General features: G+C 42.5%; 1 protein-coding gene across 1 annotated transcript in view; it reads right to left on the bottom strand.

The window, feature by feature from the left end:
* Positions 1–22,360, bottom strand: part of HOOK3 (hook microtubule-tethering protein 3) — a 92,139-nt gene that overhangs the window by 31,635 nt on the left and 38,144 nt on the right. The window contains exons 8-14 of the mRNA XM_010846449.1: positions 18,974–19,036; positions 17,385–17,468; positions 11,866–12,029; positions 8,616–8,756; positions 7,075–7,276; positions 3,676–3,786; positions 2,694–2,781 (exon numbers count right to left, since the gene is read on the bottom strand). Of these exons, the coding sequence (XP_010844751.1) occupies positions 2,694–2,781; positions 3,676–3,786; positions 7,075–7,276; positions 8,616–8,756; positions 11,866–12,029; positions 17,385–17,468; positions 18,974–19,036 (853 nt within the window). The remainder of the gene's footprint in view (positions 1–2,693; positions 2,782–3,675; positions 3,787–7,074; positions 7,277–8,615; positions 8,757–11,865; positions 12,030–17,384; positions 17,469–18,973; positions 19,037–22,360) is intronic.

The raw sequence follows: 22,360 nt of genomic DNA, 5'->3' as shown, positions 1-22,360 counted from the left end.
TTCCTGTAGCATGTTAACCGAAGTATAGAAGTGGTGGTAGCAGGCGTCACTGTCTTATTCCTGATCTTAGAAGAAAAGCTTCTGGTTCTTCATCACCGAGTACGCTGTTAGCTGTGGGTTTTTCGTACGACCTTTCTCATGCTGCAGAAGTTTCCTTTCTAGTTTACATTATTTCTTTAATGAAAGGGTTTTGGACGTTGTCAGTTGCCTTTCCTGCATCAATTGAGAGGATGATGCGTTTTTTCCTTCATTCTATTAGTGTGGTATATATTACACTGATCTCTATGTCTCTCTTATGCGAGTTTCACGTTGCTCAATTATAGCAGTTTTACAGTAACTTTTTTTCTGTTTTTTTGACATGGACCGTTTTTAAAGTCTTTATGGAATTTATTACAATATTGTTTTTGTTTTTTACATTTGCATTTTTTGGCCCTGAGGCATGAGGGATCTGAGCTCCCCGACCAGGTATTCAATCTGCACGGCCTGTGTTAGAAGGTGAAGTCTTAACCACTGGACCACTAGGGAAGTCCCTAAAGTAACTCTTGAAATCAGGATGTGTACGCTCTCTAGCTTTTTATTTTTTTTTGGTTATAGTGGACACTTTGTTTTTTCATATAAATTGTATCAGTAAAATCAGCTTGTCAATTTCTACAAAAAAGTCTGCTGAGAATCTGATTGGGATTGCATTGAATCTTTAGACCAATATGAAGAGAACTGCAGTCTCTCTCCACAACTGAATGTGGAATGTGTTTACATTTATTTATATTTTTAATTTATCTTAGTAATGATTCATAGTTGTCAGTGTGGAAGTCTTGCATTTCTTTGCTAAACTTATTTGTAGTTCATTCCTTAAGATAACTACTGTAATTTCACTTTCTGATTATTTACTAATAGTACACAGAAACGTATTTACACACTGATCTTGGACATTGAAACCTTGCCGAACTCAGCTGTCAGATCTCCTTTCCAATCTGAATGCCCTTCATTTCTTTTTTCTTTTTCTTCCGTGACTGCACTGGTGAGAAACTCCATGTTGAATACTGGTGGCTAGACTGAACAGCCTTGCTTTGTTTCTGGTCTTAGGGGAAAAGCATTTAGTCTTTCATCACTAAGTATGAGGTCAGTTGTAGGATGTTCACAGATGACCTCTACTAGGCTGCAGAAGTTTCCTTCTATTCCTAGGTTGCTAAGAGTGTTTACCATGGCTTATTTACAAAATGGAGACAGACTCACTGACATAGAAAACAAACTTATGGTTACAAAAGGGGAAAGTGGGTGGGTAGGGGAATAAATCAGGAGTTCAGGATTGGCAGATGCAAGCTACTGTGTATACAATAAACCATAGGACTTCCCTGGTGGTCCAGTGGTGCAGAATCCACCTGCCAATGCAGGGCACACAGGTTCGAGCCCTGGGCCAGGAAGACTGCACACGTAGCGGAGCAGCTAAGTGCGTGAGCCACCACTACCGAAGCCCACACGCAGAGAGCCCATGCTCCCCACCAACAGAAGCCATGGCAATGAGCAGCTCGAGCACTCTAACGAAGAGCAGTCCCCGCTCACACTACTAGATAAAAGCCCACACGCAGCAACAGAGACCCAGCACAGCAAGAAAAGAAACAAACAGAGAAACAAAATTATAAAAAAAAAAAAAAACTGAGCTAGGGTTTGATAAGCTGGTTCAGAAATAGGTGAAGAGGATAAGGAAAGACAGCGGTGACGAGAACACAGCTGAAATGCAGGTATGCAGGCTGGGTGACCTGGGAAAGGAGGCCATCAGCATGGTCATTAGAGGCCACAGAGGGGGCTGAAGGAGGATGGAGCGAATGAACAGGTTTGGCAGAAAGAGGGCGCAGGGAAAAGGAGGCTGCAGTCAGAGGAAAAGAGACAGTCTAGTTTCAGGCAACAGGAAAGCCAGGGGCTGGAAATACGAGTGGGAGTGAGCAGATGGTGAAGTGTACGAGCACCCAGCCAGGCTCACGTGCTCCCCAAGAGGTGGAAGGTAAATTCTCAGCTAAGTGCTGCTCCTTTCCTGTGAGGAGGAAAAGGTTTCTACTTTGGACGTTAAGTTCCCAAGTAGTGGGTGTTAGTGAACTGCTACCCACCTCACTTCTCAGCTGAAAGAAAGATCACTGATTTAGAAAGTCTGATATACTTTTAAAGAGGTCACTAGAAACTTTTCAGGTTTATTATTAACACAAATGATTTAACAAATGATTTATGCTTTTGATTTAATAAAACCCAAACATTTGAATGCATTCCCAGGTGGCACTAGTGGTAAAGAAACTGCTTGCCAATGTAGGAGACACAAGAGATGAGGCTTCAATCCCTGCGTTGGGAATATGGCAACCTACTCCAATATTCTCGCCTGGAAAATGTCACGGACAGAGGAGCCTGGTGGGCTACAGTCCACAGGGCTGCAAAGAGTCGGACGTGACTAAGTGACATATATATATATATAATATATAAACATTTGAATATAAAATTAAAAAGTAGGTAAATAAATTTGGTCTCATAACTATCGTCTATTTTCCATAAAATCTGGGTAACAGTTCAAAATCTGTATCAATCTCATGGCCTCTTCTCCAACTTTAAGTTCTTGTTTTTTTGGTGCAATCATCTTAAAATGAATCCTAACATTTTTCCTGATACTACCTAAACAAATAATCTTGCTTGGGCTTCTGAAACATTGTTACCTTGAGTTGTGAGTTGTCCTTCCTGAGCCTGAACACAGCGAAGCTCTTCAATGGTTTCCTTCAGAGAATCCCTTTCCGATCTCAACCTCTGGAGGGACATTAAGAACAAGGGAGGTCAGCTTCAACCTTCATGAATTTACTCATTAGTGGTCTCTGCCTTACCTGACAGAATGATAATCAGTGCGGAACATGAACATGTTACAGTTTTTCATCTTTTACAGAACAATCACAGAAGGAAAAGATTAGGTTTTTTCCAGTTTAACCATACTGAATACAGCCCATGGGCAAGGCAGTATTTTATCTAGTTAACCGTAAGAAACAAAACTACTCCATTCTTAACAATGAGTATCTTATTATGTAAATAAAATTCTTTTCATGAAACATAAAAATCACACAACAAAGACAGTTCATGAATTATGACAAAGTAAAAATACTTTTAGAAGCTTCAAAATATGCTGAACAACAACAAAAAGAATTGTGTCCTCTGTAGTAAACATATAGAAAACAGAAAAGCTACATAAATTTATAGCAAATCACAAGTAAGATGATGGAAAAGAAGCATCAGTGGTACAAAAGTTAAATATACAGAAAATAAATTAGAATGAACAGTCTCTCAATCTTTTATTTTAGATCTATTTCTGAAACACAAATATGAATCTTCCTTAATTTAAAAATCAACAGGTGCAGGGAGCTCAAATCCGATGCTCTCTGACAACTCAGAAGGGTGGGAGGCGGGAGAGTGGTTCAAGAGGGAGGGGACATGCATGTACCTATGGCTGATTCATGTTGACAGATGGCAGAAACTGACACAATACTGTAAAGCAATTAGCTGCCAATTAAAAATAATTTGAAAAATCAATAGGATCTCTAAACTTTAAATTTATAAACAGAACAAGAAATTAACGTACCCAAAATAAGAATTAAATATCATTTTCTTAATTTTGACACTGATCAAAACCAAAATGCCAATATACATACTCACATCCTTTTCTTTTTGAAGACTGTCAACTTTTTCTTTTAGCCGCTTATATTCAAAATCTAATTTATCGGCTTTCTTCGATTCTTCAGATAATCTATTTTGCAGTTCTACTACCTGGTATAGAAAGGTATCATTAATTTTTATAATTTGACACATTAGAAATTACCAAATTTCTTCTACAGATCTATGAAGATTATCTTCCCCACAGATACTAAAAAAAAATAGATAAGTTACAGAAGCCTGACTCAGTGGAGAGAATCTAGGTACAGAAATCTGCCTGGATACTGTGGGTTCTAAAACCAGACCATCTGGAAGAACAAATGCTCAAACCTAGAAAAACCTACAGGACTTTCGTTTCCTGTAACACAGGTAACTGGGCAGTCTGGAAGTCCTTTCAGCATGAAGCAAAAGAAATGCTAAGGGGAAAAATGTCCGATGGCATTGATAAGCTTGTAAGAAAGCCTGGGAGGTCAGTTCAGTTCAGTTCAGTCGCTCAGTCGTGTCCGACTCTTTGCGACCCCATGAATCACAGCATGCCAGGCCTCCCTGTCCATCACCATCTCCCGGAGTTCACTCAAACTCATGTCCATCGAGTCGGTGATGCCATCCAGCCATCTCATCCTCTGTCGTCCCCTTCTCCTCCTGACCCCAATCCCTCCCAACATCAGAGTCTTTTCCAGTGAGTCAACTCTTTGCATGAGGTGGCCAAAGTACTGGAGTTTCAGCTTTAGCATCATTCCTTCCAAAGAAATCCCAGGGCTGATCTCCTTCAGAATGGACTGGTTGGATCTCCTCGCAGTCCAGGGGACTCTCAAGAGTCTTCTCCAACACTACAGCTCAAAAGCATCAATTCTTCGGCTCTCAGCCTTCTTCATAGTCTAACTCTCACATCCATACATGACCACAGGAAAAACCATAGCCTGGGAGGTCATCAGGGGCTAAAACTAGAGTGGAGGTTTGTGAGGAAGCTACGGGCACTGTGAGATGCCACCGGAAGTGCCAGGGGCCCAGACCTTTAACATATTGGGAGGCAGGTGGTGGCTGTTAAACCATCTTGGATTCTGAAAGGTAGTGAGTCAGTAAATAGGTAGGTTAGGGAAAAAATCCATCAGCTGGCAAAGTCAGTAAGGAAACTTGCCTGCCTTAAAGTGAGTGTTCTGGGTTTTATAAAGTGTAACTTGAAAATGTGTAACCATAGCCTGTGGATAGATGGATTTGTGTTAGAATTTTTGCCATATGTCTTGTCTGGCAAACCCTAAACCAAGCAATTAATTTAAGTCACCCTGGTTGGTAACACAGTGGTAAATTTGGCATACGAAACACACGTATTGCCTGGAAGAACACAGCCTCAACCAGGTCCCCAGTACTCTCAAAGCTAAAGATGAGAGCAAAACCCCAAATCACAAAAGTGTTAAAGAAATAAACCACTAAGAACAACAGCAGAAAAACATTAACAGTACGAACAAAAGCAAAATAGAAGAATAAGCCCTCCAAGCAAGTTAAACTGGAGTTATACTTAAAGAAAAGAAAGAAACATAAATTATAAAAGGAATAAAATACCACTAAATATGATCACGTAGATGTGAATAGCCACCAAAAGAGAAGTTGCAGAAAGAGAAGTATTACAACGAAAAATAAAATAACATTAAGCTCCAGATCAGAAACTAGTTCATGGGGTCGCAGAATTGGAGACAACTTAGTGACTGAACAACAAGATCAGAAACAGAGAGAATGAGTATAATATTTCTATATTCTATAGCACAATTTCACCATAATAATTACAGGTGTAGAATTCTTTTTTATTTATTCAGTTTGTAATTCACGGTTAATACTAAATCTGATGTCTTTCATTAATTCTGAAAAACGCTCAGCCATTCTTTCCTTCAAATAATGTCCCTCTATAATTCTGTTCTTCTCTCTGGAACTCTGATAAAATCATTTCTTATTTTAATTTAATACCCTTTAATCACATTCATAGCTTCTTTGGACTACATTTAACTTTCAGTAATCCTTTCAACTTAGTTGTATGCTGAAAATTTTCATAATGAAATGTGGAAAAATGTATTCACCAAAAAACCCCACCAGCCATACATGGTGTACAGGGCTGTTCTAGTAAAACGTCTCTGTTACATTAAGTGAATATAACTTTGATGCCAAAATCAGAAGACAAGGAAAGCACGAGATAGAAAACTGAGTAAACTAATTGTAGAGGTAAAATATTCCAAGTAAAATAAACCAAGTGAATCTAACAACGTGAAACAACAAATAAACCTGCTACGACTGAACTGAGCTTATCTCAGGAAGGCAAGGATGGTCAAGCACAGGGATCTATCGATACAGTTCATCAGATTAACAGGAAGGAGAAGCAGCACAGGCGTCTCTCAAAAGTGTAGCTGATTAAATTCAACATCCGCTTATGAAAAACACTCATGAAATTAGGAATACAACGAAAATTTGTTACTCTTAAGAAAAGGTGGCTACCGAAACCAAAAGCAATCCTTATAATATACTGGTAAAACATTTAAAGTACTGCATAAAAAATCAACAAGAAATGGTTGTCTATTATTATTGCTTCTGTTCAAGACTATAGTAAAGGTCAGGCATGCTGACTAAGAAGGAAAAAAAGGATATGCTGTAAAAAGAAACAAAAAGATTTTTATTTGTGTAAAATACGACTTCTGACAAGAAAACTAATAGACATCGTTAGAAGTAATATGGGGGACTTCCATGCTGGTCCAGGGATTAAGACCCTGCCTTCCAGCACAGGGGATTCAGGTGCCATCCCTGGTCAGGGGGCTAAGATCCCACATGCCTTATGGCCCAAAAGTCAAAGCATAAAATAGAAGCAATATAAAAACAAAATAAGACCTCAAAAATGGTCCCCCCTCCCAAAAGTAGTAATATGGGAATTGGACAAGATTGTAAAATCAGCATACAGGACTTCCCTGGTGGTCCAATGTTTAACAATCTGCCTGCCAATGCAGGGCACGTGGGTTCAGTTCTTGGTCTGGGAAGATCCCATATGCTGCAGGGCAACTAAGCCCGTGCGCCACAACCACTGAGCCCAGGTGCCACAGTTACTGAAGCCCGTGCTCCTAGAGCCCAGGCTCTGCAGCAAGAGAGGCCGCTGCAAGGATACACCTGAGCACCTCAATAAAGAGGATTCCCCGACTGCTGCAACCAGAGGCAGTCCGAGCACAGCAGCCAAGACTCAGTGCAATACATTAAGACGTAACAGAAGTATCTGCTGTAGGGACCAATCAATAACCTCTGGATAAGGACCAAGTTTCAGAGGTGAAAAACCAAACACCGTGGAAACAAGTCAGTGGACTCTGATGAGCCAGTGTGACTCTGGGGAATTCAGCTGCAAACAACGTCAAGAAACCAGGCCAACCTTCTTACCTGTCTCTTATACGTCTCGAGTTGACTCCGAGCCGCGTTGGCTTTTCGCAGCTCCTCCTCTAGACTGACTGTGTTCTGCATATACATAGTATTCTTCTCTTCTAAGAGCTTAACTTGCCGCCTCAAATCACCTAGATCTTCTAGCTTCTTCTTATATGATTCTACTTGGCCTTCTAGTTTAGAAACTTTATCAGAAGAATGTCTAGAACGAGATGGGAAACCAGGAATCACAAACACACCCACAGTTGTAAAGCTGCTGTAGACAGGGATAAACCAAGAAGATCGCCAGGGAGTAACACGTTCTAATGAAATGACGAGACCAAAGGTCGAGTCCAGCTTAGTTTTTTGGGCAGGTTCAAAAGTATGACCAAAGTGACAGCAAAATTTGTAATGAGGAACATTACATAAAATTTAAGGAATACACGCAGGAGCAGGTAGTCACAGAGTTCCATGCAGCACAAAAGCAAAATATACTGTACAGTGTCCAAATAATTTGGCAACTGGATGTTATTAGTGACCAGAGGAACAGCTGTTTCAGAGGAGCAGTTGGGGGGGGGGCGGTGGCGAACTCTAGTGGGTTAAGGAGAGAATGTAAATCTGACCCCGTGTAATCTAAATCTGTTCTGGAGAGAAGCAGAGAGTAATACTTCTCTCACTGTTTCTAAGAAGAGAGGAACCGAAACATACAAATAGATACTTGGCGGGGGCGGGGGTGGCCGGAGATTCAAATGGGAAGAGAAGTGATAACTGATGTGGCATCGGTCCCTGCAGAGCCAAGAAGGGTTCAGACCAGAGCACCAGGAGTCAGCAGTGGACGGGGCACCAGTCTGCACGCAGGCAGCAGAGGCCAAACACGGTGGGGATGCAGGAGACAGCACGCAGCGGGGAGAGGTGAGAAGAGTCAGGAAAACTCAGAGCAGTGACAAGCTAGGTGGGGACAGAGCCGTCCACGGATGGGCAGCAGAACGGGGGGCACATGGGGGGAGCCCAGAGGAGGGCGAGGATCATCAGTCTGCAGGAGGACAAAAATGACATCACTATGTGATTTTCTCTATTCGTTCTCAGCATTTAAAGAGCCAAAGGGTAAGATACAGATGGTTGGAATGATCCGACGGAGGACAGGTTAAACAGGCAGAACAGTGGAGAACCGAAGCAGCAGGGAGCGAGGGGCCCGGTGAGAGCACAGCTGAGTCCAGCAAGGAAATGAGCCTCGTAGGGGAGACAGGATCTGAGCAAGTGGACGACGGATCAGCCGGACGACACAGAATGACAACCCAGGAGCAGCAGAGAGAAAGCTCACAGCTACGCAAGCATAAAGTGCTGGTCAGAGATTAACTCCTACTTAACCAACATTTATATGCAGCACTTACTGCCAGATACTGTTCCGAGTGCCTAGAAACATAGGCTCACTCAGTTCCACGTGTCAGCCTGAGTGGGCGTGTGTACTATTCCCGCTTTACAAGATGAGAAATGGTTCCATGGAGGTGAACCCCGGGGGCCTGGCGGGTCTGAGATCCCACAGGGATGGGGGGCTGGGTTACCTAAGAACATCTATTTCATCCTTCAGAGACTGAGCATCGTCTGCCAGAGTGGTCAGCTCATCGTTCTGCTGCCGAAGTTCAGAGATCTCCTTCTCCAGCTCTTCACAGCGTATTCGATAGTCATCTTTGGCTGCTTCAAGCCTGTCATTGAAACGAAACAGACCCAGAAAGCTCTACTGTCTAATAATTCTTCTTAAAACAGCAAAAGTAAGTTAAAAACAATGACAATACGTTCTTCTTGAACTTGTCTCCCACTTTTGTGACCATATGCCATATTTCCAAGTTTTAACTATCCTGGAAACAGATTCTGCCGTTCTAAGACTTGAAGAAAGACAACAACTGCCATCCTCTACTCAGAAAGGTAGACACCAAGTGCTATTTTTCAAAATATATCAGCTATTAAGTTTTATTTTTAATTAGGAAATGAACATACTCCCTTTAGAAATTTAAAAAAATGCAGAAAAACAAAGAAGATAAAAATCATGCATTACTCTAGGCAGGTACCTACTGTTAACATTTATGGAGTGTAACTTCCAGCCTGACTTCTTTTCATAGATCTTTTCACCTCTCAAATATGGATAATATGGTTCCTAATTTATTTTAATCTGTTGCTGCTTTTTTGGCCGTACCTCACGGCTTGTGGGACTGAACTCAGCCCCTCTGCCATAAAAGCGCAGAGTCCTAACCACTGGGCTGCTGGGGAATTCCATGTACGAATCTGTTTTGCTTAACACATACACCTTTCCTTTGGATTTACAGGATTCTCTCTCATGTCACAAATATTTATCACTGGTTATTTTAATTTTGTTTATGTATTTAAAGCATAAGACTCCTAGTTTTTATCCAATTCAACTAATGAATCTCACCCTTCATAGTTTTTGCTTCTAATGCACAATTAGAATTTTTTTCTTCTAATTCGTTATTTTCTGTTAGTATTTATAGGGTTTCATTTTTTTAACATTAAAGTTTTCAATTTCTCTGGAAACCATTTGGGTATATGATACAGAGCAGGAATCTAACTTTTCCTATCAAAACACCTACCAATCATTCCCAAACTATTTAACAAATAACCTTTCCCTATTGGATTAGAAAATGCCACTTTTATCATATTATAAATTTTTATATATACTTGGACTGGTTTATGGATCATTTGTGTCACTGGTGTCTGTATTTTGTTGCACGGGTACCAAGCTGTTTCCATTAGGGTAAGCATTACAATTTTTTCTTCTTCTTCATTTATATACTTATGAGCAGAATTTTCCCGGTGGTACTAGTTACTGCTAGAAAGACCTGGGACATAAGCAAAGGTGAACATAACCCTCTCTCTCTTAAATGTTTATTGGTTCTAAGGACTTCTCAGTTGGTTCTCTTCTATTTTCTGGGTGGACACACATTATCTATAAATAATGATCATTTATTTTTTGTCTTTCCAGTATTTTAATCTCATTTCTTTTTCTTATTTCATTTTCTAGAAAAGTAACAACAGCTAAATCTTATATAGCTTCTATGTGCCAGGCAATATTCTTAAAGTACTTTACATATATTAATTCATTTAATGCTCACAAAAATTCTAGAGGGTAGACAAAACTATTAGACCATCTTAGAGAAATGGAGGTATGCCGAAGGTTATACAGCTAGCAAGGGGCAAAGCCAGGATTTTTAGAGTGTCAAGAAAAAAGTCAAATAATATTAATAGATTAATACTCATCTTCATCTTATATTCTTAACTTTACTGATAATTTCATGTACCAAGCTTATTATTCTTCCTTTTCCTTTAACTTATGGAGGAGGCATAATACATTTATCTACTGTAATAGAATTAATAGTTATTATAACAGATTTAATAATATTTCTGGGATAAAGCTTATTTTTACTATAGCACTGGATTGAGTTTGCTACTCTTCTTTTCAGATTTGTTTAAAGAATACTGATAAATGAGATGTTAACCATTTGAAAATAATAGTAATAAACCCATTATGTTAATACAATATATTGTTTATGAAACACAACTACTTTCTAAAAATGGTGAGAAGAGTGGCAGTGTTTTTTACATTCTGTGATTCAAATCACTGGTTTACTCGAAGACAGCTGGGTTCTCCTGTTTCTACATGCGTCTGATGTGAGGGTTTTTTGGCTGAGGTTCATGAAGGAAATCCAGTCTAACAGATATGCAGCTGGAAGAGAGGGCGTGAAGACTCTCCGAAAGGGTCCTCAGATTACAGTCTAAACTGCGGTTGCAGACCAGAAGCAATGGACTATTTGCCTTAGGTTTCGGGGAAGACTAAGAAATTGCACTTTTTTCTGGTCAAGGCAAACAAAACAAAACAAAACAAAACATCACATCACTGGAGAAAAATAAAGACTGGTAGATACGTAACCATATCAAGTTAGTGGATAAGTAATGATACTTAATTTCACCCACACTTTTAACACTGAAAATCTATGGCTAGGTAATAAATGGGTCATGATACATTTTCTAGAAAATCGTAACACAGTATTTTTATCATCCTGCCAGGTCCTTAGACTTTGCGCTCTGTTCTGTCTTGCAGGACACCAGATTTTCCTTTTACCACCTGACTGCTAGTGGGCCCTCTTCCTTTGTGGCCCTTTCCTCCTCGAGAAGATGTGTTAGAGGACGACTCCCTTACATCGGCTTGCCCTTTAACTACATCTGTCTCTATAAACGTCACCCCTGGCCTTTCTCTTATGCCCTTAAACTGTGCGCTGGAAGGCAGAATCTTTAAATTCCATGCCTGGTTAAAAAAATTTTTTTGGGGGGGGGGGGCATCTGGCCCTTTAAGAAGATACACTTAATTTGAAATCCTATCCCTGCAGTTTGTGATCTAATTTCCTTTTTTTGTTTTAAATTTGATTTCCAATTTTGAGTGAACTTAATCTCTCCAGTGACCATTCCTACTCACCCTCAGGCCCCTTTGCTAGTTCTTTCTGATGTTTTTCTCAGTCTGACTTTAGTTGTCTCCAAGCACCTGGTGGGGTGGGGGTGGGATCTGCTCCTTCCCTTCATCCACAGTCACGGTTCAACTGGGGCGTTCTGTCTGCAAGTCAGGTTGAGGGCGAGAACTTTCCTAGACGTGTGCTCATTTCACAGTGTGTGAGAAGACTTTTGGGAAGTGGCTAATCACAGAGCCACCTTGGTCTGCAGCTACCCGGAAGCCCTAACACTATATTCTTAACTGCAAAAGACATTACCAGATTTTAAAGGATTAGAGCTGAGTGAGGGGTCCTTTACCTGAATGTTTCTTCCTGGAGCTGCTCTAACTGAGTCTGGAGCTGCAGATGCCTCCTTCCTGCTGGACTGTTAGGATCTTCTATAGAATCTGATTGATTAAGTCTTTCCATTAATACCTGATTCTCGACCAACAGACTGCTTTTCTCCTCCTGCAGTGCTGCGACCTGTTAGAATGTAGAAAGACAGGGGTTGTTTTCTCCAATTACGCTGGAATCTGCATTAATCACCTGTAAATCACCATTATGAATTGTGTGTGTGTGTGTTAGTTGCTCAGTTGTCTCCAACTCTTTGTGACTCCGCAGACTGTAGCCTACCAGGATCCTCTGTTCATGGAATTCTCTAGGCAAGAATACTGAAGGGGGTGGCCGTTCCCTACTCCAGAGGATCTTCCCGACCTACACTGCAGGCAGATTCTTTACCATCTGAGCCGCCAGGGAAGCCATTATGAATTAAAGCCTGTTTTTAAAGAAGTACAAGTAATGTCCACTTAAAACATTTATATTATTTAGGAATATTGTACAGACAGACCAGTATGTAAAAGCAAGCAATAATTCATTTTTAAAATTTCCTATTTGAAAAGACAATTCACCAAAGAAGACATGTAAAAGGCTTCACAGGTGGCTCAGTGGTAAAGAATCCACCTGCCAATGAAGGAGATGCAAGAGATGCAGGTTCGATCCCTGGGTCAGGAAGATCCCCTGGAGTAGGAAATTGCAACCCACTCCAGCATTCCTCCGGGGAAAATTCCATGGACAGAAGACCTGCTGTGCTACGTACATGTGGCCGCAAAGAGTAGGGCAAGACTGGGTGAGAAAGCAGATACACACCCAACGGCAACTAAGTACACAAAAGAGACACTCACGATTACTCGCCAAGGAAAAGCAAGTTGAGACCATAATGTTATATCCATACACTCACTCCCACTAGGAAGCCGAACGTTAGAGACTGGCTGTACCAAACGCTGGCGAAGATGCACACAAGTGGGATTTGACACACCGGTGAGAATGTGTACTGTTCTGAACGCTGTGAATACCTGGTTTGCATTTTCCTAAAAAATTAATCATGGAACCACCGCATGACGCAGACAGTTTACTCTTAGGTATTTATTTACCACAGAGAAACAAGACATATGTCCACAAGGAGATGCAGAATGTTTATAGCAGCTTCGTTTATAACAGCTTCCCTGGTGGCTCAGATGGTGAAGAATCTGCCTGCAATGCAGGAGACCCAGGTTCAGTGCCTGGGTCAGAAAGATCCCCTGGAGAAGGGAATGGCCACCCCTTCAGTTTTCTTGTCTGGAAAATCCCATGGACAGAGGAGCCTGGCGAGCTACAGTCCATGGGGTCGCAAAGAGTCAGACAGGATTGAGTGACTAACACAAACACAGAAAAACAAATATTTATCAACAGGTGAATAGCTAAATAACAGCACATCCATTCAACGGAAAACTGTTTGACAACAAAAGAATTAACTATTGATACCAACAATATGAATGAATCTCAAAAAAAAAAAAAAAGAAGCCAGGCAGAAAGAGAGTACAGTGTGTGTGACTCCTTTTACATGTGATTCTAGAAGATAAAAGCGAATCCACAGAGACAGGAAGCAGCGCCGGGACTGGAAGAAGACGACAGAGAACCCCGTTACCCTGACTGTGGTGATGCCAAGAGGCATCAGAATTGTACACTTCAAAAGTGGGCGGTTTACCTTAGGCCAACTACATCTCAAGAACCTGGAAAAGCAGAAGCCACCTCCACTTCCAATTCTCCATCTCCGCCCCTATTTCCTCTCGAACCTGTTCCAGCAGGGCTCCTGCCCCACCACCCCCAGGACCAGCGGAGCTCTGCTTCCTGCGGCTCCCAGAACACCTCCCTCTCCTGGTCCTCTCCATGGCCCTGCCTTGGGGCACCCATGGCTTTTCCCTCCTAAATACACGGATGTCTTTCAGTAGCTGGGCTGTAAACACCACTTATTCACTGAGAGCGCAAATGTTTCTATTTCCAGCCTGGGATCCCAAACTGGGATCCTGTCCACGAAGCGTCTGACTTTAACCTGTGCAGGTGGGACTCTCACCTGCACCCCGGCCAGCCTGCCCGCCGTCTCCCCATCTCAGCAGTGCTAACTCTGTCCTTCCACTTGCTCAGTCAGGATCCGTCACAGCTCATCCTCACATCTACATCCACTCTTTCAGCAAACATCAGTGGCTCTGCCTTCAAACAGATTTCCTCCACTTCTTACCACCCCTCAATTCTGATTTAAGCCAACCTAAATTTTCACCTGATTGTTCCAAAGGCGTCTGAATCAGTCTCCATGAGTTGGCCCTCCCCCTCGGTCTAGTCTCCACCGAGGAGCCATCAAAACCCACGAAAATAAAACTCGGATCACAGGATGACTCTGCTCACAAGCCTGCAATGGCTTCCCCTTTACTGAGCCTTTCCCAAGGCCTGTCTGGCCTCTGTGGACGGTTCCTCTCTCCAGCTCCACTCAGGTGCGCTGATCTGGACGCTCCTCTGGGGAAGACTGGGAGGCCAGCTCCTCCGCGTTGTTAGGATCTCTTACAAACTCGCTGCCTCCACTGGCAGGCTTTGCTGACAACCCATCAGAACAAATTCCTCCCACCCTGCTCCCCCGAGTCTCCCTCTCTCTAGAACTCTTATCGGCACACGACAGACTGTATTCTTATCCTGTTTATTGTCTGTCTTCTCCGTGCGCACTAAGCACCTGGGGGCAAGGATGTTCATCCAGTTCTGTGTTCCCCTCAACTTCACTGTATCCACAGCAGCCACAGGGCAGGGGAAGGTCTGGAGTGGGTGCTCAACGTCTGTTGAATACACGAATGCGTCTGAAATGCCAGCTGTCTATCTTGTCAGATTTCCATAACCGCACGAGTGTTTTCTCAGAATAGACCAACAGCTCAATTCTATACCGTGGGTCTATTTCTGCTCTTGTATTCTTTTTTAAATAAATATTTAAGGCTTTAAATCTTAAAACTCATTTCTTTGTTCCTAATTTCTTTTAATTTATGTATTCATTTTAACTGGAGGATAATTGCTTTACAATGTTGTGTTGGTTTCTGCCATACATCGTCAATCAGTTCATGAAAGTGAAAGTCGCTCAGTCGTGTCTGACTCTTTGTGACCCCGTGGACTATACACGGTTCATGGAATTCTGCAGGCCAGAGGACAAGCTGTGAACAGCTCAGCCCTTCAGAGCCACGGGTCTCACTGTGGGTCCTCAGCCCCGACTCTGCAGCACAAAAGCACCACAGACAACACACCGAGCGATGAGCTGGCCTGTACCACCACGTCACTCATGAGACAGCGGGCCAATCCCAGCGCACGACTGAATGTTATACTACCAAGGATAATACTTATATTCTGCTGGTAAAAACAACCAATCTTATTATCGTGAATAATTTATGCATAGCTACATTTTAAAATCTGAAAAGCAACTAACAGCACTCACATGTGTGCATGCTCAGTCGCTCAGTCGTGTCCAGCTCTGTGTGACCCCATGGACTGTAGCCCACCAGGCTCCTCTGTCCATGGGATTTCCCAGGCAAGAATCCTGGAGTGGGCTGCCATGCCCTTCTCCAGGGGCACTTACATTATGACTAGGTATTATTTACTATACAACCGAACAAGTCTGCTCTCATCACAATTCTACCTGCATCCGAAGCAACGACCAACTATTAATGCCTTCAAAGAAAAATGCTTCTGGCAGAAAACATCAGATCTGAGTACCACTACCCAGCTTTAGTAAGTATCAATATGCGGCCAATCGTGCACCATCTGGACCTCATCCACTCTCTCCTCCCCTCTGGTTTTGCTGTAAATCCAAGACAAATACATTTTATTTCTTATTCTCTTTTTATCAATGAAAGATTTCTTCAACTTCATTTTTAACTATTCTACTGGATTTTTATTTTGACAATTCTATTTTTAATTTACTTAAGTGTTCCTCTCAGTCTGAGGGGCTTCCCTGGTGGCTCAAACAGGAAAGAATCTGCCTGTAGTGCAGGAAACCTGGGTCTAATCCCTGGGTCAGGAAGATCCCCTGGAATACTAAATGGCACCCACTCCAGTATTCTTGCCTGGAGAATCCCATGGAAAGAAGACCTGGCGGACTACAGTCCACGGGGTCATAAAGCATCAGACACGACTGAGCGACTAATATTTCATGTGTTTCTTGATCTCTGACTTTTTTCTTTTGAAAACAGCATCTTGTCCTTACTTTAGAGATGCAGCATCTTTGCCAGTTTCACAGGGGCATTAAATAATCAAAGAGAAAACTTTTCTACTACCCCAATTTCTCTACTTCCTCTAGGGCTAGTTTCCTGTTCACCTTGACCCTGCTCTTTTTTGCTACGCATTTTTCCTCACATGCTCTCTGTAAACTCGAGAACCCAGAAAGGTCAAAATGCAAAGAGCCTAACCCTGCGGTACTAACACTGAGTCTATCGTCCCATACTTCTGTTCGCTTAACTCTTGAGAAGAGCACCCTCTGGTAGCAAGCCGGCTTCAGGTCAGGGTGTCTGCAGCGGGTGACACGCGTTGGGGGCGCTCTCCTCCAGGAGACCCCGTTATACCTCGCTGCAGCCTTCTACCATGTGGGGGTGGGGGTGGGGGGCTCCATGCCGTTCTCTGGGGTTTGGCTACAGCAGCCCATCCCTCTTTATTATTATTTTTAAAACTATTTATCTTTATTTTTGGTGGCACTGGGTCTCTGTCGTTGCGCTTGGGCATACTAGTTGCAGCAAGTGGGTGCCACTCTCCAGCTGGGGTGCCCGGCCGTCTTATTTGGTGGCTTCTCTTATTGCAGAACATGGGCTGCAGGCGCCCAGGCTCAGTAACTACGGCCCTCAGGCCCTACAGTGCGGACTCAGAAGTTGCGGGGCACAGGCTTAGCTGCCCTGCAGCATTTCCGGGGCCAGGGATTGAACCCACATCCCCTGGGTTGGCAGGCAGATTCTTACCTATTGGAACACCAGAGAAGTCCCCATCCCCTCTTATAAGAGTTCTTAGTCACTGCATTACTCCTCTTAGGCCATTCAGCACTTTTCCCAACTGTCTTTGGCCTTCAGAAGTGGATAATGAGTGTGGTGTGCTATTGCTGGCTGTAACCGAGCTGCTTGTTAAATACTCAGGAGACAGGTGAGCAGACTGTTAAACCATTAGCAACTGGTACTGGTCACTGGGAGTGTGTATACCGTGGAGACTGGTAAACACTACAAAAGTCAGGACTTTTAAAAATCTCCCCCTGTCTCCTGAGTGCTGGTCTCCCTCCCTCCTCTTTCTCTTTTTGTGGGCTTATCCCATTTTAATTAATTTATCGTGAATTTAATGGAGTTGTGAGAAGGAAGGAAAACTCTGATCTTTGCTAGGTCTGCACTCTTTTCCCAGGATTTTTCTTCTCTAATTAGGCTGTGTTATAGTCAAACTGAACTGCAAGAGGAACCCACTGTGTGTGGTGGGACCCACAGAGTGCATTTCAGACAGGTGGTCTGGGAACAGCCCTCTTACCTGCAGATCCAACTCATGGCACCTTTGAGCAATTTCTTCCTTGGCCGACAAAGCTTCGTTTAGTTCTTCTGAAGTTTTCTTCAGCTGGGCAGAGACAAAGAGCTACAGTCAGCACTGGAATATGACACGGCAACAGCTAATAACCACACATGTAGAGCACAGAACTCCCTTCTCTTTCTGCGGACAGCAGAAATCAAGAACCCTTTTGCATGAGTCAAAACAAGACATTTCTTTTTTTTTTTTTGATGCGTGATAAATGTTCAATGAACAAATCTGGAAATTTATAAATAAACTTCGCATTGTTTGGAAATAATTTAGACCAAATTTCTGTTGTTAAGTAGCCACTTCTGACTGTGAATATCTTTTAGTCCTAAGCTTTGACTTTTCTGAACTTTGAATTTTGTTCTCTTGTACATCTTTTCTTATCTGGGCTACCTGGTTCTTGGTAATGTTTTGATTCTGTAATAACTGAGAAATTTTACTTTGGTAAAATCTATACAAGCTAGAACAGGGGTTCAGCTGTTAAAATAAATAGCTAGTGTATTTCAACACAAATGTTCAATCATATTAAACCTCTGTGTTAATTTCATCAGTTTCAGAATGAAAGGTTTTTATTACCCTGATTCTCAGCACAAACCAAACAGTCCCATTATTATGATAAACTCTAAGTTAGCAATGTACGAAAACATTAAAGTTAATTGACTTTTTAGAAGAAAAAAATTGATGAAAATAAAATTATATTGGCTTTTCATTTCATGTGATCAAATCGCTGCGTAATGGATACAAAAACAAAAAGTGCATTCAAGGTAACAAGTTTAAACTCAGATGCCACAGAGTAAGGAAAAGACAAATAACAATTTGGGCTAAAATTATAGCATACCCAAAGATTTTCCTGCAAAACATTTAGAAACCATGGGGAAGAAATGAGAGAAGACAACACGAAGGTTTCTATTCATGCTGTGGAACGGAGGTCCCAGAGCAGAATACAGCGACTGACAATGCAACAACCTTTCATTAAAAAGCAGTAATTAAAATTACAAATCAACTTTTCTGTTAAAAACTGTAAGAATATATTGCAGAGTTCCTTAGAAAAATATAATAGCTCCTTAGTGCATTTAAGTATCTCCTGACAGACTGTTCACATCTTCAGAAAGATGAAAGGAAAAAGAAACTTTTGTCATTGAAGAGTAACATGAAATAAAAGGCAAAATATCTTTTGTGTTCTAAATAAATCGTAGGACTAATGCATGCCATGTTCCAGGACTGCATCTATTTTCTTAAACGTGGCATACAGAAAGCTATCACTAACAGAAAAAGAAAAACCATGACTAGAAAACACAAAATATAGTAAATTAAAGAAGCTAATTTATTTAATAAATTATGTTAGTTACAAATTACACATTTTATTACAAATGTTTACCATCCATTAGTAAAGTGGCTTTAAAAAAAAGTGACCGTAATTCTTGCATTTTAGGTAAAAAATAAAGAATTACACCAATATATTTCATGAGCTGAAACATCCTTTTCATTAACATCCAAAGTTTACCCTTCAACCTCTGCACAAATAGAAACAATGCAAAACCAGGTACCTGGCGATCAAGGTCAACATAGGCATCATTCCCAGCAGACACAGGGGACTCTTTACTCATCAGCTGAAATCAAGATTTAAATGATTACAACCAGGAGACAGAAATGACATTTGACATAATACACTTACAACAACAAACGGGAACGCCTGGCTGCCAGAGAATTGTAAAAATTACAATGAAAAACACAAGTGTAAAAGGAACATTTTCTTATGCTATTTTGCAGCAGGATTAGCCTTCACCTAAAATCATACGTGTGCAACTTCAGGGCGGGGCCAGTCATGAGAATCAAGTGTTAGCTAGCCTCACCACGAAAAAAAGACAAGACTTTACATTGAAATGTGGCTAAATATTTTAAAACATTGACTTTTCAGTACCAAAAAAATAGCATTGCTAGGTAACTATTTCTGAAGAATAAATGTGGCTCAGATCAGTGTCAGCCCAAATGAACTACTGATGCTCAGAGATGACACGCGTGCAAACACAAATCTACCTCTCAGCCTCTCCCACCCTTGTGCTGCTCAGAGAAGATTCAGGCGGTGTGTGAGGGTGTGGGGAGAAAGGGTAAAATTCTGACTGTGACAAATGTTGGGGGCACACAAAACATGTCCCCATTTTCTCCTGTTTCCCATCTTATATTCTGTAAAAAGGACAAAAGAGAGGGACGATTAGAAAGGTGGGGACATCTTACTGAGAGATCTTGTCACCTCAGCCTTTATCCCACTCTTTACAGAGCTGCTCCGCTCAGCTGCACCTTCTTCTCTGTATCAGTGGTTCTCCAAGTGAGGGCCCCACACCAACACCACCAGCATCCTAAGAACTTGCCAGAAATGCACATTCTTGGGTCCCCGGCTCAGATTTACTGAATCAGAGACTCTGGGGTTAGGGCCCAGGACACACACTGAAGTTTGAGAACCACTGCTCTCTAATCCTGTCATGAGAAGAGTCAAAGTCCCTTAGCATAATTAGGAAAAAAAAAAATCTCAGGAAGTATAAAAGAAAACTGGCTTCAATTTTTTTATGCTTTCATGGTAACAATATTAATGAAAAGATGTTCAAAAGAGTTTTCTTCCAATTGGGAAAAAAAAACAACCCAACACAGAGAAGATGAAATTCAGAAAAAAAATACAAAAATAAATGCGTTATTCTACCATCCGGAAATAACCACTTCTGTAATTCTGAACTATGTAAGAAGCCGCCTGTGCTCAAGAAAGAAAGACAGCTCAGGGATAAGGGCGGTGCCGGATCTGATTCAGGGCAGCGGTGGAGGGGGTGGGGAGTGAGGCGGTCTTCTTCCCATCCCCACTGTTACAAGTTAGTCTTCCCATCCCCACTGTTACAAGTTAGTCCCGCCCGAGCGCAGCAGCAGCACGCCTGGCACCCCACGCCAACACCGCCTTCTCCAGGTCACTCACAGACAGGGGGTCTGCCTGCCCCTCCCTCCCGGGCCCTGCGCTTCCGTACTCCCCTCTGGTTTTCACTCGGCCCGTCACCCTTACGGTCACGTCCCGCCTCACTCTGCTCAGACTCTCCAGTGAACGTCACTGTTGTCCTGGCCCGGAGTTTACTCTTTTGTCGTCTTCTCTTTGACAACTGCCTCACTCCGGACGTCGGCTGATACAGTTCAGCATCTGTTTAATCAGTTACCTTCACCTTCCGGCCTAGGCTTCGTGGCCTATTATTTGGTTCTAATATAATCAATTCTCTTACCTTAGTACCTTCTCCCAGGGAAAATCTCAATCCAAAACCAACCCAACCACCTTTCTCTTCTGGCTGTAAACCCTGACCGCTAAGTACTGAGAGAGTCAAGGTATTTTATAAACCACAAAACATGACGTACGGTTTCCAGGGTCAGCTAGGCCTTCAAAGTTGCCTGTTTCGGAAGTATAGCTGTTTCTCCATCATCAACCTCTTTACTCCATTAGAGATTATTCCAAACCGTTCCTGCTTCTCAAACCTCGCCAACTCTCCCTACTCTTCATGACCAGACTTTGCCTTCAGGTAAGAAATTCCTCAGTTTCCTGTAGAACGGACAGCATTCATGCCCACCGTTCCTCCTTCAATCTGGTTAAAACTTCAGTGCTGTTCCTCCCACCCCAGGCTGATCCCTCCACTTAACACTCTCAACCCTGTCTCTTCCCAGCTTCTCAGACGCTGGACCACCTACCATTTTCTTGTGTTATCTCAACCTCTCTCCTGCTCTCTCCTGGGGCTTCCTCCTATTAGCATTTAAAGAACTGAAGGACTATTATGTATTTGACTACCATTCACATCTCTCCAAAGAAGATACTATAACACAGCCAGGAAACACATGAAAAGATGCTCAACGTCACTAGCCTGGAGGGATATACAAATAGGCCAGGATGAGAAAGCACCTCCCATCCACTGGGATGAGGGGCAGTTACAAAGGCCGACGATGGGGGAGAGGAACCAGAATCCCGGGCACTGCTGGGGGGGAGTGGACAGCGATGCCAGCACCTGTGGGAAGCACCCTGGCACTTCCTCAAAGTTATACACAGGGTCACCACCTGCACCAGCAGTTCAGTTTCTTGGTATATATTCAAAAAAATTAAAAACAGGTGTTCAAAAGAAAAAAAAAAGACCCCATATACACATTCACAGCAGCGCTACTCACAACACCCCAAAGGTGGAGGAACTCGCGTCCACTGACAACGCGTAACACAGTGAGGCCCACCCACACGTGGACAACCACGCAGCCGCGAAAGGAGCCAAATACCAAGACGTGCTACAGAATCACCTTGAAAACGGCCAAGTTTATAGCTATGTGTATTGTACCACAATAGAAAAAAAGAAATCGCGATCAGCAGCACCTGAATAAAGACAGTACAATCATCTTACAAAAATGCTTCTTCAACCCCATAGGTCTGTCCAGCCCTCAGGCCCTCCTCCAAGGCCTGATCAGTCACCAGGCCTACGGACCAAAGCTCTGCAGCACTCAGTCTGCCCGCACTCGATCTGACACTGTAACCAGGTCAGCTCCCACCCTTCTCAGCAGACAATTACTAAGGTCGCACCTGCTCTCCTTTTTCTGGCTGTGTTTTCCTCCAATCCATCCTTCTCACTGCCTAGAGTTTCTTAGATACAGACTTGACAGTATTTTCTCCTTCAAAGTCTATTCACTGGTTTCCAAAATTCCACCTCGTTCAACATCCTACTGATTTTAGGGCTCTCCTGCCTCACCTCCAGCCCCCGCCACCTCCCACGTCTGCTGAACAAAAGCAAACTCTCCAGAATGTTAACAGTCTCCGGATGGCTGGAGGCTTTCTCTTCTGCATTCTCCTATCTTTCTATAATAAAAGGTACTGTATCTTTAGCCAGGTTTGCAGCTCCTGTGTCCCCATCTGCCCCCGCCCCCCAGGACTGCAGCTC

The sequence above is a fragment of the Bison bison genome, unplaced genomic scaffold, assembly GCF_000754665.1.
Source record: "Bison bison bison isolate TAMUID 2011002044 unplaced genomic scaffold, Bison_UMD1.0 scf7180017864236, whole genome shotgun sequence".
Taxonomy (NCBI): Eukaryota; Metazoa; Chordata; class Mammalia; order Artiodactyla; family Bovidae; genus Bison; species Bison bison.
Note: the sequence above shows the minus strand (reverse complement) of the source record. Positions and strands in the feature narration are given on the sequence as shown.